General features: G+C 46.4%; 1 protein-coding gene across 3 annotated transcripts in view; it reads left to right on the top strand.

Annotated features, from left to right (window-relative positions):
- The window catches only part of LOC121582732 (E3 ubiquitin-protein ligase NEDD4-like), a 120781-nt gene extending 107360 nt beyond the window's left edge, over window positions 1–13421 (top strand). For all 3 annotated transcript variants that reach the window (XM_041898791.1, XM_041898792.1, XM_041898793.2), the window contains 3 exons: window positions 10889–10985; window positions 11207–11279; window positions 11474–13421. In XM_041898791.1, the coding sequence (XP_041754725.1) occupies window positions 10889–10985; window positions 11207–11279; window positions 11474–11576 (273 nt within the window). In that variant the 3' untranslated portion in view covers window positions 11577–13421. The remainder of the gene's footprint in view (window positions 1–10888; window positions 10986–11206; window positions 11280–11473) is intronic.
- Window positions 13422–13623: the final 202 nt, after the last annotated feature.

Below are 13623 nucleotides of genomic sequence, written 5' to 3'. Positions count from 1 at the left end.
GCTGCGAAGAGACAGAATCATTAGATCATTTGTTTTGGTACTGTCCATTTGTAGCTTGTTTTTGGCCAGAAATGGCTAAAGGATTGCAATATTTACCTGGAGCTAACCCTGCAGATAGCACTACTGGGTGATCTGAAAAGTCATAGTCAATCGATCAATAATGTAATAATACTTTTAGCAAAAATGTTTATATTCAATTTACGATCTGTAGAAACAATGAGAATAGAAAGGTTCAGAACTTTTGTAAAACATCACAGTACAGTTGAAAAATATATGGCAAATAGAAATCCAATATGGATGGTGTTACGAGATAGATGAGAGGTGTTGAATGGAGCTGAAGGATGGGACTAATAACAACAACTAATTACAACAAGATAACTAATGTAAAGCATACTGTGTCCATAATAAGTATATAGGTTATAGGTTGAGAGCTTTTGTGAAAGAACACAGTTAGAAAAATATGGCAAATAGAAGCAAACCAGATGGACATTATGAAAATGATCGGAGGAAGTTCAGGAGTAAAAACAAATAAAATATAATTATTGTAGAATTTGACTGTGTCCATAAAATGTATATAGTATTTATGGGCGGGAAGTAGAGGCCTAAGCGTTGTTGTTCACTAGTTTACTCCAATTGGGGAAGGGGTGGTGGGGTTGGAAAGTAATTACATTTACATTTTAGTCATTTAGCAGACGCTCTTATCCAGAGCGACTTACAGTTAGTGCATACAATTTTTCATACAGTTAGTGCATACAATTTTTCATACCCGTGGGAATCGAACCCACAACCCTGGCGTTGCAAACGCCATGCTCTACCAACTGAGCTACATCCCTGCCGGCCATTCCCTCCCCTACCCTGGACCAATTGTGCGCCGCCCCATGGGTCTCCCGGTCGCGGCCGGCTACGACAGAGCCTGGATTCGAACCAGGATCTCTAGTGGCACAGCTAGCACTCCGATGCAGTGCCTTAGACCACTGCGCCACTCGGGAGAATGAAGGGAAATATAATTTTAAAAAGGATATGTGTGTGTGTATGGATGTATGTATGTATGTATATACAGTGGGGCAAAAAAGTATTTAGTCAGCCACCAATTGTGCAAGTTCTCCCACTTTAAAAGATGAGAGAGGCCTGTAATTTTCATCATAGGTACACGTCAACTATGACAGACAGAATGAGAAAAAAAAATCCAGAAAATCACATTGTAGGATTTTTAATGAATTTATTTGCAAATTATGGTGGAAAATAAGTATTTGGTCACCTACAAACAAGCAAGATTTCTGGCTCTCACAGACCTGTAACTTCTTCTTTAAGAGGCTCCTCTGTCCTCCACTTGTTACCTGTATTAATGGCACTTGTTTGAACTTGTTATCAGTATAAAAGACACCTGTCCACAACCTCAAACAGTCACACTCCAAACTCCACTATGGCCAAGACCAAAGAGCTGTCAAAGGACACCAGAAACAAAATTGTAGACCTGCACCAGGCTGGGAAGACTGAATCTGCAATAGGTAAGCAGCTTGGTTTGAAGAAATCAACTGTGGGAGCAATTATTAGGAAATGGAAGACATACAAGACCACTGATAATCTCCCTCGATCTGGGGCTCCACGCAAGATCTCACCCTGTGGGGTCAAAATGATCACAAGAACGGTGAGCAAAAATCCCAGAACCACACGGGGGGACCTAGTGAATGACCTGCAGAGAGCTGGGACCAAAGTAACAAAGCCTACCATCAGTAACACACTACGCTGCCAGGGACTCAAATCCTGCAGTGCAAGACGTGTCCCCCTGCTTAAGCCAGTACATGTCCAGGCCCGTCTGAAGTTTGCTAGAGTGCATTTGGATGATCCAGAAGAGGTTGGGAGAATGTCAGATGAAACCAAAATATAACTTTTTGGTAAAAACTCAACTCGTCGTGTTTGGAGGACAAAGAATGCTGAGTTGCATCCAAAGAACACCATACCTACTGTGAAGCATGGGGGTGGAAACATCATGCTTTGGGGCTGTTTTTTCTGCAAAGGGACCAGGACGACTGATCCGTGTAAAGGAAAGAATGAATGGGGCCATGTATCATGAGATTTTGAGTGAAAACCTCCTTCCATCAGCAAGGGCATTGAAGATGAAACGTGGCTGGGTCTTTCAGCATGACAATGATCCCAAACACACCGCCCGGGCAACGAAGGAGTGGCTTCGTAAGAAGCATTTCAAGGTCCTGGAGTGGCCTAGCCAGTCTCCAGATCTCAACCCCATAGAAAATCTTTGGCGGGAGTTGAAAGTCCGTATTGCCCAGCGACAGCCCCAAAACATCACTGCTCTAGAGGAGATCTGCATGGAGGAATGGGCCAAAATACCAGCAACAGTGTGTGAAAACCTTGTGAAGACTTACAGAAAACGTTTGACCTGTGTCATTGCCAACAAAGGGTATATAACAAAGTATTGAGAAACTTTTGTTATTGACCAAATACTTATTTTCCACCATAATTTGCAAATAAATTCATAAAAAATCATACAATGTGATTTTCTGGAAAAAAAAATCTCATTTTCTCTGTCATAGTTGACGTGTACCTATGATGAAAATTACAGGCCTCTCTCATATTTTTAAGTGGGAGAACTTGCACAATTGGTGGCTGACTAAATACTTTTTTTCCCCACTGTATATGTGTGTGTGTGTGTGTGTGTGTATGTATATGTGTGTGTGTGTGTGTGTGTGTGTATGTGTATTATTTTTTTTTTGAATTTTCCATGTTGTTAAAGGGCATAATTTAATATAACAGCCTTTTAAAATCCAATATTGGTGCACAATTTCTACTTTAAATATCAAACGGACACAAAAGGGACTCATTTCGTGGAATGACACTTCTATCTATCCCTCCCTGTCTCCCACCCTCCTTCTTTCCCTCCCCTCTTTCCCAACCAGCCTGCTACATCTGTTTAGCACAGCAGTGTGTGTGAAAGGTTACCATCAATCTAAAATGAAACACTATCTGTGTGACTCTGTCCTACGATAGGCTCTGTGTGTGTGTGTGTGTGTGTGTGTGTGTGTGTGTGTGTGTGTGTGTGTGTGTGTGTGTGTGTGTGTGTGTGCTGTGGGTGTGTGTGTGTGTTAACATCCTGCAGGAAAAATACTGAACTACTCAGACCACCAGTCATTGTTGTTCTCAATCATTAATGAGATAAATCATAGAGGAAAATAATTTCCACAGCCTGTAAGTTACATGATACAACAAAAACTACATACAACATAATTTATTACTCAGTTGGTAGTAAATGATTTTGGGGCCAAAACCTGTACAGCGTTTGAAGATCAAAGTCTCTTTGGTTTAAAACAGACATGTTTGCTCTGATGAAAGAGTAGGCCAGAGTTGCACTGGCCCTGGTTATCAGCCCTGTCGCTCTCTGTCTGGGGCCAGGAGCACTTTCACCATACACGCACGCACACACTGCATGCACGTACGCAGGCACAGACACATGCAGAGGCGTGCATGCACACACACGGGGTCAGATGAGCTGATTCAGAAAAAGAGACCGGTTTAAACAGCTTCTGTCTGTCCTTTCTTGTCATGTTGTCCCCCTCCCCTCGGGTCCATCTGAGCTATTGGCATATTGTATTTATTGGCTACTGTCTTTAGAACCATGTTTGTCTCATTCGCTGTTGTAGTTCTACTGTCCTAAACCTATAATAATTATAACGTCCTAACCCTTGACTTATTCCACATTTTGTTGTGTTACAGACAGCCTGAAGTCAAAATGGATTAAATAGGGGTTTTATCTCACCCATCTTGTAACGATCCCGGCAGTCTGAGTCGGGTCCTGTCTGGTGACTAGTTTTTCTGTTCGTGATCTCCAGTTTCCCGAGGGTTCGGGAACGCTCCGGGGAGCTCTCTTGATTTCCGCACCTGCATCCCATCAGCAATCTGCACACCTGGTCCTGATCATCACCCTTCTTAGGCTCTGGCCTAACATCCATTCCCTGCCGGATCGTTAGCCATGAACAGTAGGTTTACCAGAGTATCAGTCTTAGAGCCTAGCGTTAGTTTTGTTGTTTTTGCACCTTGTTGGTTTGTTGCTTACTTACCCCCGTTTTGTTCCATCTGCAGTCACCCGTCCGGAACCTTCATCCAACCTCTGCCTGGTGGTCGGCGGCTGCCGACCCAGGATGGGATCAACCACTGCACCCCCCAACAACTAATCAACGCCGCCCGCTCTGTTCCCTGGATTATTCAGCATCACTCTTGAATTTGTAATAAACACTCACCTTCGTTTCAACTTACCTTGTCCTGGTCTGCTTCTGGGTTCTGGCTTAGCAACTCGTGACAGAACGATCCGGCCAGTAATGAACCCAGCGGACCTGGACTCTGTTCGCCATGCCATTACCCAGCAGGAGAAGATGTTGGGCCATCATAGCACGGTACTACAGGAGATCGCGTTGTCAGTTCGGAACCTTTCTACCGGTCTGACGGAGGTCCAGAACCAACGCAAGTGTCCGGTGGAGGATCCACTACCGGTTTCACCCATCTCGCCTGCCGCTTCTGAAGCTGTGTCCTTCCGTGAGCCCAAGGTTCCGACGCCGGATAAATATGAGGGGGAGCTGGGAAGATGCCGTTCCTTCCTTATGCAGTGTGGATTAGTGTTCGATCTACAGCCCTACTCTTATGCCACAGACAAGGCTAGGATAGCCTTTGTGATTGAGTTGCTGCGTGGTCGAGCGCTGGAGTGGGCTTCAGCCGTTTGGGAACGACAGGATCCCTGCATGGCTTCATACCAGGGGTTCACGGCCGAGATGAGGAAGCTCTTCGACCATTCCGTCCGAGGGAGGGACGCAGCTAGGCGCCTGTTTTCGCTTCGCCAAGGAACTCGCAGCGTGGCCGACTTCGTGATCGAGTTCAAGACGTTGGCTGTGGAGAGTGGGTGGAATGAGGAGGCTCTGCAAGCGGCCTTTTACCAGGGTCTGTCGGAGCAGCTCAAGGATGAGTTGATCTCCTATCCGGAGCCTAGTGACCTGGACAGCTTGGTAGCCTTGTCTATTCGGGTGGATAATCGAGTCCGAGAGCGAAGGAGGGAGAAGCAATGGGTTCCGTCCAACCGATCAGCTTCTCAGGTTCCAGTCGGGTCCGTCAAACTGCGCGGCTCGCTAAAGTTGGGAGGACTTTTAGCGAGCCAGTTTCGACCTCTCAATACCTCTGTCAGACCCCGTTTCCCGGCTACCCTTATGAACAGGAATCAGAGCTTAGCGATTAACGCTTTTATCGATTCAGGTGCCGATGGAAGCTTTCTAGATGCCGAAGTTGGTGGAACAGCTGGGGCTTTCCAAGGAGCAATTGCCGGAAGCCATTGAAGCTACCACTCTGAACGGCAGTAGTCTGGCACGTATCACGATGAGGACTGAACCGGTTAAGATGCGGTTGTCGGGGAATCATTCTGAGATGATTTCATTCTTCATTCTGCCGTCTTCCCATGTTCCTCTGGTCCTTGGATACCCCTGGCTGAAGGAACACAATCCCACGTTCGATTGGGTGACGGGCAAGGTAACGAGTTGGAGCCTTGATTGTCATGCTAACTGTCTCAAGACTGCCTGCCCCCATTCGGTTCCCAGTCAGGTGATTGAGGCTAAACCCCCAGATTTGTCCCTGGTTCCCGAGACATATCACGATTTGGGGGAAGTGTTCAGTAAGCAGAAGGCTCTGTCACTCCCTCCCCCACCGACCATATGATTGTGCCATCAACCTGTTCCCTGGAGCTGTCTACCCCAAGGGAAGGTTATACAGTATCTCCCGACCTGAACGTGAGGCTTTGGAGACCTACATCAAGGAGTCCCTAGCTGCTGGTCTCGTTCGTCCCTCGTCATCACCCCCTGGGGGCAGGATTCTTCTTTGTGGGTAAGAAGGATGGCTCTCTTCGACCGTGTATTGATTATCGGGGGTTGAATGACATCACGGTCAAGAACAAGTATCCCCTGCCCTTGATGAGTTCTGCCTTCGACTCCTTACAGGGTGCTACGGTGTTCACCAAGCTAGACCTACGCAATGCGTATCACATGGTCCGGATCAGAGAGGGGGACGAGTGGTTGACGGGTTTCAATACACCGATGGGTCACTTCGAGTATCAGGTGATGCCGTTTGGACTGACCAATGCTCCAGCGGTATTCCAGAGTATGGTGAACGACGTCCTGAGAGATATGATCGGTCTCTTTGTGTTTGTTTACCTGGATGACATTCTGATCTTCTCGAAGGAACCTTCCGACCACGTCCAGCATGTCCGGCAGGTTCTGCAGCGATTGTTGGAGAATCGCCTGTTCGTGAAGGCCGAGAAGTGCGAGTTTCACGCCCACACGACATCCTTTCTCGGGTACATCATCTCCAGGGGAGAGATTAGGATGGACCAGGAGAAGGTTAGAGCGGTTCTGGAATGGGCCCAGCCCGGTACGAGATTGCAGCTCCAGAGATTTTTGGGGTTTGCGAATTTCTACCGCAGATTCATCCGGGATTACAGCCGTGTGGCCGCTCCGTTAACTGCCTTGACTTCCAGTATCAGGACCTTCAAGTGGAATCCGGAGGCGGATCGAGCGTTTCTGGATTTGAAGAGGCGATTCACCAACGCACCGATTCTCTCTCAACCGGACACGGCCCGTCAGTTCGTCGTTGAAGTGGACGCGTCTGATGTGGGAGTTGGCGCCATCCTGTCGCAGCGATGCTCCACGGACAGTAAACTCCATCCCTGCGCCTACTACTCTCGTCGCCTTTCGCCTGCGGAGAGGAATTACGATGTGGGTAACCGGGAGCTTCTCGCGGTGAAACTTGCCTTGGAGGAGTGGCGCCACTGGTTGGAGGGGCGGAGCAACCGTTTATTGTCTGGACTGACCACAAGAATCTTGCTTACGTGCAATCGGCTAAACGTCTCAACTCCCGTCAGGCCAGGTGGGCGTTGTTTTTCGGACGATTCAAGTTTTCCCTGACGTTCCGACCTGGATCTAAGAACGGCAAGGCGGACGCCTTGTCCCGGATGTTCTCCAAGACGGAGGAGAGTGGGTCCAAGACCGAGACAATTCTCCCCCGGAACTGCGTCGTGGGAGCAGTTATGTGGAAGATTGAGGAGGAGGTGCTGGCGGCCCTTCGGACTCAGCCCGGTCCCGGTAACGGTCCACCCGGTCGGTTGTTTGTGCCTGATTCGGTTCGTCCTGCTGTCCTCAAATGGTCCCACGCCAGCAAGATGGCTTGTCACCCTGGCGTGGCTCGGACAATGGCGTTTCTTCGCAGACGTTTTTGGTGGCCTGCCATGGCCGAGGATACTCGGGGTTTTGTTGCTGCCTGTCCAGTGTGTGCGCAGAATAAGAGTACCAATCGGCCCAGCTCTGGACTACTTCACCCCCTTCCTATTCCCCGGCGACCATGGTCGCATCTGGCCCTGGACTTCGTCACTGGGTTGCCCGGCTTCTGAGGGGAACACGGTCGTTCTGACTATCGTGGACAGATTCAGCAAGTTCGCCCACTTTGTGCCAATTGCCAAGCTTCCCTCTGCCTCGGAGACGTCCGAGATCCTGGTTAGGGAGGTTTTCAGGGTCCACGGTTTGCCCAGTGATATCGTTTCCGACCGTGGCCCTCAGTTTACCTCTGCTGTCTGGAAGTCCTTCTGTTTGGCCATTGGAGCTACAGTCAGTCTCACATCTGGTTTTCACCCCCAATCCAATGGTCAGGCGGAGAGAGCCAACCAGAAGATGGAATCCACGCTACGCTGCCTGGTCTCTTCCAACCCCACCTCCTGGGTCTCTCAGTTGCCTTGGGTTGAGTATGCCCACAATACTCTCCCTACATCTGCCACTGGGATGTCTCCCTTCCAGTGCCTGTATGGCTACCAACCTCCCCCTGTTCCCTTCTCAGGAGAAGGAGCTCTCAGTGCCTTCTGTTCAGGCCCATATTCGTCGTTGCCACCGGACCTGGCATCGGGCCAGAAAGGCACTCCTTAGAGTTTCGGACCGGTATCAGCTCCAGGCGAATCGTCGCCGGATCCCCGCTCCCACCTATTCCATCGGAGATAGGGTCTGGTTGGCCACACGGGATCTTCCGTTACGGACTGAGTCTAGGAAGTTGTTACCGAAGTTCATTGGTCCGTTTGTGGTGGAGAAGGTGATCAATCCGGTGGCAGTTCGACTCAAACTCCCGAGGACGCTCAGAGTCCATCCCACCTTTCATGTCTCCTGCCTCAAGCCTGTTTTCCTCAGTCCTCTGTTGCCTCCTCCGCCTCCTCCTCCTCCTCCTCGGATGATCGGAGGTGGTCCTGCCTACACGGTGCGTCGCATCATGGATTCCAGACGGCGGGGCCGGGGTTTCCAGTATCTCGTGGACTGGGAGGGGTATGGTCCTGAAGAGAGGAGTTGGATTCCGCGGCGACAGGTCCTAGATGCTGACCTCATCAGTGACTTCTACCGCCTCCATCCTGGCGCTCCGGGGAGTCCGCCCGGTGGCGTTGCCGGAGGGGGGTACTGTAACGATCCCGGCAGTCTGAGTCGGGTCCTGTCTGGTGACTAGTTTTTCTGTTCGTGATCTCCAGTTTCCCGAGGGTTCGGGAACGCTCCGGGGAGCTCTCTTGATTTCCGCACCTGCATCCCATCAGCAATCTGCACACCTGGTCCTGATCATCACCCTTCTTAGGCTCTGGCCTAACATCCATTCCCTGCCGGATCGTTAGCCATGAACAGTAGGTTTACCAGAGTATCAGTCTTAGAGCCTAGCGTTAGTTTTGTTGTTTTTGCACCTTGTTGGTTTGTTGCTTACTTACCCCCGTTTTGTTCCATCTGCAGTCACCCGTCCGGAACCTTCATCCAACCTCTGCCTGGTGGTCGGCGGCTGCCGACCCAGGATGGGATCAACCACTGCACCCCCAACAACTAATCAACGCCGCCCGCTCTGTTCCCTGGATTATTCAGCATCACTCTTGAATTTGTAATAAACACTCACCTTCGTTTCAACTTACCTTGTCCTGGTCTGCTTCTGGGTTCTGGCTTAGCAACTCGTGACACATCTATACACAATACCCCCTAATGACAAAGTGAAAACATGTTTTTAGAAAGCACATTTTTTGAAAATGAAATACAACTGGATTGTGCAACATTTTCCCAATATTATTTTCTAAATTCTTCAAGCTCTGTCAAATTGGTTGTTGATCATTGCTAGACAACCATTTTCAGGTCTTGCCATAGATTGTCAAGTAGATTTAAGTCAAAACTGTAACTCGGCCACCCAGGAAAATTCACTGTCTTCTTGGTAAGCAACTCCAGTGTAGATTTGGCCTTGTGTTTTAGGTTAATGTCCTGCTGAAAGGTGAATTCATCTGCCAGTGGATGGTGGAAAGCAGACTGAACCAGGTTTTCCTCTAATATTTTGCCTGTGCTTAGCTCCATTCCGTTTCTTTTTCATCATGACAAACTCCCCAGTCCTTAACGATTACAAGCATACCCATAACATGACGCAGCCACCACTATGCTTGAAAATATGGAGAGTGGTACACAATAATGTGTTCTATTGGATTTGCCCCAAACATAACACTTTGTATTCAGGACCCAAAAAAAGTGAGTTGCTTTGCCACAGTTTTTGCAGTATTACTTTAATGCCTTGTTGCAAACAGGATGCATGTTTTGTAATATTTTTATTCTGTACAGGATCCCTTGTTTTCACTCTGTCAATTAGGTTTGTATTGTGAAGTAACTACAATGTTGTTGATCCATCCTGTCACGGTTTCGGCCGAGGCTGCCTCTCTTCCTTGTTCGGGCAGGCTTCGGCGTTCGTTGTCTCCGGAATACTAGCTGCCTCCGTTGTATGTTTCATGTTCGTTTGCTTTTGTCTGTTTGTTGTGACACCTGTTCTCGTTTAGCGTAATTAGTGTCCTATAAGTTTCTCGTTGTGTTTGTCTAGTGTTGTGTGTGATTGATTTATTTCTGTCGTGTGTTGCTTGTATATTGCATTTTCGCTCGGTTGAGCTTCACTCCACTGCGTTGGAGCATTTACGCACATGTTTAGTGCGCCTTTATTTTTGTCGCCTTCGTGCGTAGTTTCGCCTTCGGGCAAGTGTGTTCGTATTTTCCTTGTTGGAAATAGTACTAAAGTCTTTTGGACTATACTTCGGTGTCCTGCGCTTGATTCCACCACTACACCCACCTACAGCACTCTTGACACATCCTCAGTTTTCACAGCCATTAAACTCTGTTTCTGTTTTAAAGTCACCATTGGCCTCATGGTGAAATCCCTGAGCGGTAACTGAGTTAAGAAGGGTGCCTGTATATTTGTAGTGACTGGGTGTATTGATACACAATTCAAAGTGTAATTAATAACTCCACTATGCTCAAATGGATATTCAATGTCTGCTTTTTTCATTTGTACCCATCTACCAATAGGTGCCCTTCTTTGTGAGGCATTGAAAAACCTCCCCTGGTCTTTGTAGTTGAATCTGTCTTTGAAATTCACTGCTCGACAGGTACAGAGATGAGGTAGTCATTTAAAAATCATGTCAAACACTATTATAGCACACAGAGTCCGTGCAACTAATGTGACTTGTTAAGAACATTTTTACTTAGGCGTGCCATAACAAAGGGGTTGAATACTTACTGACTCAAGACATTTCAGATTTTCGTTTTTAATTAATTTGTAAACATTTTGAAAAACATAATTCCACTTTGACATTATGGGTTATTGTGTGTAGGCCAGTGACAAAAAACTCTCAATTTAATCAATTTTAAATTCAGGCTGTAACACAACAACATTTGTGAAAAGTCCAGGGATGAGAATACTCCATATCATAACCATTGTGTAATCTCAGTGAAATCCATAGCCATGCCTGCTCTGTACAACATACTCATTTGTTTGAGTGTGTCTGTGTCTATGTCTGTCTGTGTCCCTGCAGGCTGTGCTGCTGATGGATGCTGAGAAGAGGATCCGTCTGCTTCAGTTTGTCACCGGGACATCCAGGGTCCCCATGAACGGCTTTGCTGAACTCTATGGTGAGAGACAACACTATATGCTTCCTCTGCAGAGCTTTGGCACAGCTCAGTATGCTAGGAGAGCTGTAGGAGCTTTTTGGATAGGGTTGTGTAGTAACAGCAGTGTATTTTATAGCTGAATAATACCTCTGGGAACTTCTGTGTCTCAATCCCAAACTGTGTGGATTGACCAAAGACTGTAGTACTGTATGTTTATTACCTCTTTTCCCATGTCATCTCAGGTTCCAATGGGCCTCAGTTGTTCACAATTGAACAGTGGGGAACACCTGACAAACTGCCCAGAGCACACACCTGGTGCGTACCTTTTAGCCACCTAATTTCACACAATACTTTTGAGTGTGCCTGAAAATGATTGTAAAACATGTTTTTTATGATTGCTAACACCTCCTATGAATGTAGCATTTAATGTTATACATTTATTTAGAGTTTGTAGGAAAACAATTTTTTTTAAATGCTCAGAGGGAGGAAATTCTGTTTCTCTTCTCTAGCTTCAACAGGCTAGACCTGCCTACCTACGAGTCATTTGACGACCTGCGAGAGAAGCTGTTGATGGCTGTGGAGAATGCTCAAGGCTTCGAGGGCGTCGACTAAAACTACAACCAGCCATCTTGGTTGAACACCACTACAGAGAAAACTTACCACCAACCACAGAACATAACGTTTAAAAACCAACTGCCACAGAACAGTAAAAAAAACAACTGACTAACTGTAATTCTACAGCTGCAGACAGTGGCCGTAGCGGGGTCTACCTGACTGTGCAAGAATGTTGTATGTGCATGATCAACCGCCAAGGCTACTGTACAGTTACAGAGACATGAGCCAATGAGCCATGTCTGTCTGTCATCTCCTTCTATGTCAAGGTGCTAGGGAACAGGGCCAGTGCAGTGCTGTGCAGCCAATGCAAAACAGTGCACCCAATTCTGAAATCTGCAGTGCTGGAATCTCTGATCTGATGCATTTCAATATGAATATCTCTCCTGTTGTTGTATTTGACACCCAGCCAGTCACTCTGCTGTGCTGTGGAGGGCATGGCCTGCTGGTTCCTGTTCCTGCATTCTGTATGAGATTAATCAAATCACTACTACTCCTCTCTCCAAGATAACCTGCTGGATCCGGCATTGAATCGCATCACTGATCGATTCGAATCCTGAATCGAATCACTACTCAACTCCTCCTCTCTAGGTTACTGTACTACTAAAGTACTACCACCACCAGATAACCTTAGGAATGCTAACCAATCACAGATTCACTGATGAGGATATTAGCCTAGCCATGTCTGAATGCTCACCTCTCTCTCACTGTTTGACTACTATGCCTGCCTGGTCCTGCCTACCTACCTACCTGCCTACCCACCTGTCTGTAGAATAAGGTCTATCCACTGGGAGGCAAGGAAGCAAGCGGTGGGGATTCTTCTCAACTACATGTACTATCTTGTATCTTCTTTTGCAAGCCAAGAAGTAATGGGATCATTTTTATTATATTTTTTATATTGTTATTATTATCGCTCTTACAGAAAACACACTTCTGACAATATTTGTACCGATGATAAACATTGTTTACTATTTTGTGTGGGGAAAAATGTGTGTAAATGTGTCAATCTGGCCGTGGGAAACAATGATAATCCATATTAGTTAAATCATGACGTGTTTATTGTAGTGCTATGAAAGCAAACGGCATGAAAATGTATCTTGTGTTTGCGTTTAATTACGTAGTAATTACAAGTGTATTCTCCGTCTTTAAACTAAAAATCCCTCTTGGGTGGGAGGAAAAGGGAAGAATTGTGTGAATTAGTCTGATATGAGAGATATGTGTCACAATTATGATATTAATATTGTTATGCTTATCCCTCCCTGTTCATAATGCTGTAAATGCATTTTTTTTTACATTGAGAAATTATTTCATTATTATAAATATATATGTATTACGTCTAATAATATAAGTATTAATAATGAACAGCACATAAAAATGAAGCTGAACTGTGAGAGAAGGCTGTGATTGCCACTGATAGAAGAGCAGCAAGTTCTTACAATACAAAATGTTGTGTGTCTGTCCCCTATGGGCCGTGGTCAAATGTAGTGCACTACATAGGGAATAGGGTGCCATTTGGGGTGATGTAGTTTTTTTAGAGGTTTATTTTCTGCTCTTTCTTCTAACACCACTGAACCTAAAGGGCACTTTATCCATCACACTAAGGCAGGGTTTCCCAAACTCGGGCCTCTGGACCCCAAGGGGTGCACATTTTAGTTTTTCCCTAGCAGTACACAGCTGATTCAAATAATCAACACATCATCAAGTTTTATATTTTCTGATCTTTCTTCTAACACCACTGAACCTAAAGGGCACTTTATCCATCACACTAAGGCAGTGTTTCCCAAACTCGGGCCTCTGGACCCCAAGGGGTGCACATTTTAGTTTTTCCCTAGCAGTACACAGCTGATTCAAATAATCAACACATCATATCAAGTTTTATCATTTGAATCAGCTGTGTAGTGTTAGGGCAAAAACCAAAACGAGGACCGAGTTTGGGAAATGCTGCACTAAGGTTATGGGGCCTACATGCCTGTAGTATGTATTTTATCATTGACTTAAATGTGATGTATTTTTTATTGAGAATAGCACTTGTTTACCTTGTGCAATA

This window comes from Coregonus clupeaformis, chromosome 15, assembly GCF_020615455.1.
Source record: "Coregonus clupeaformis isolate EN_2021a chromosome 15, ASM2061545v1, whole genome shotgun sequence".
NCBI lineage: Eukaryota > Metazoa > Chordata > Actinopteri > Salmoniformes > Salmonidae > Coregonus > Coregonus clupeaformis.
The sequence above is the reverse complement of the archived record's forward strand: the minus strand, read 5'-3'. Positions and strand labels throughout refer to the sequence as shown.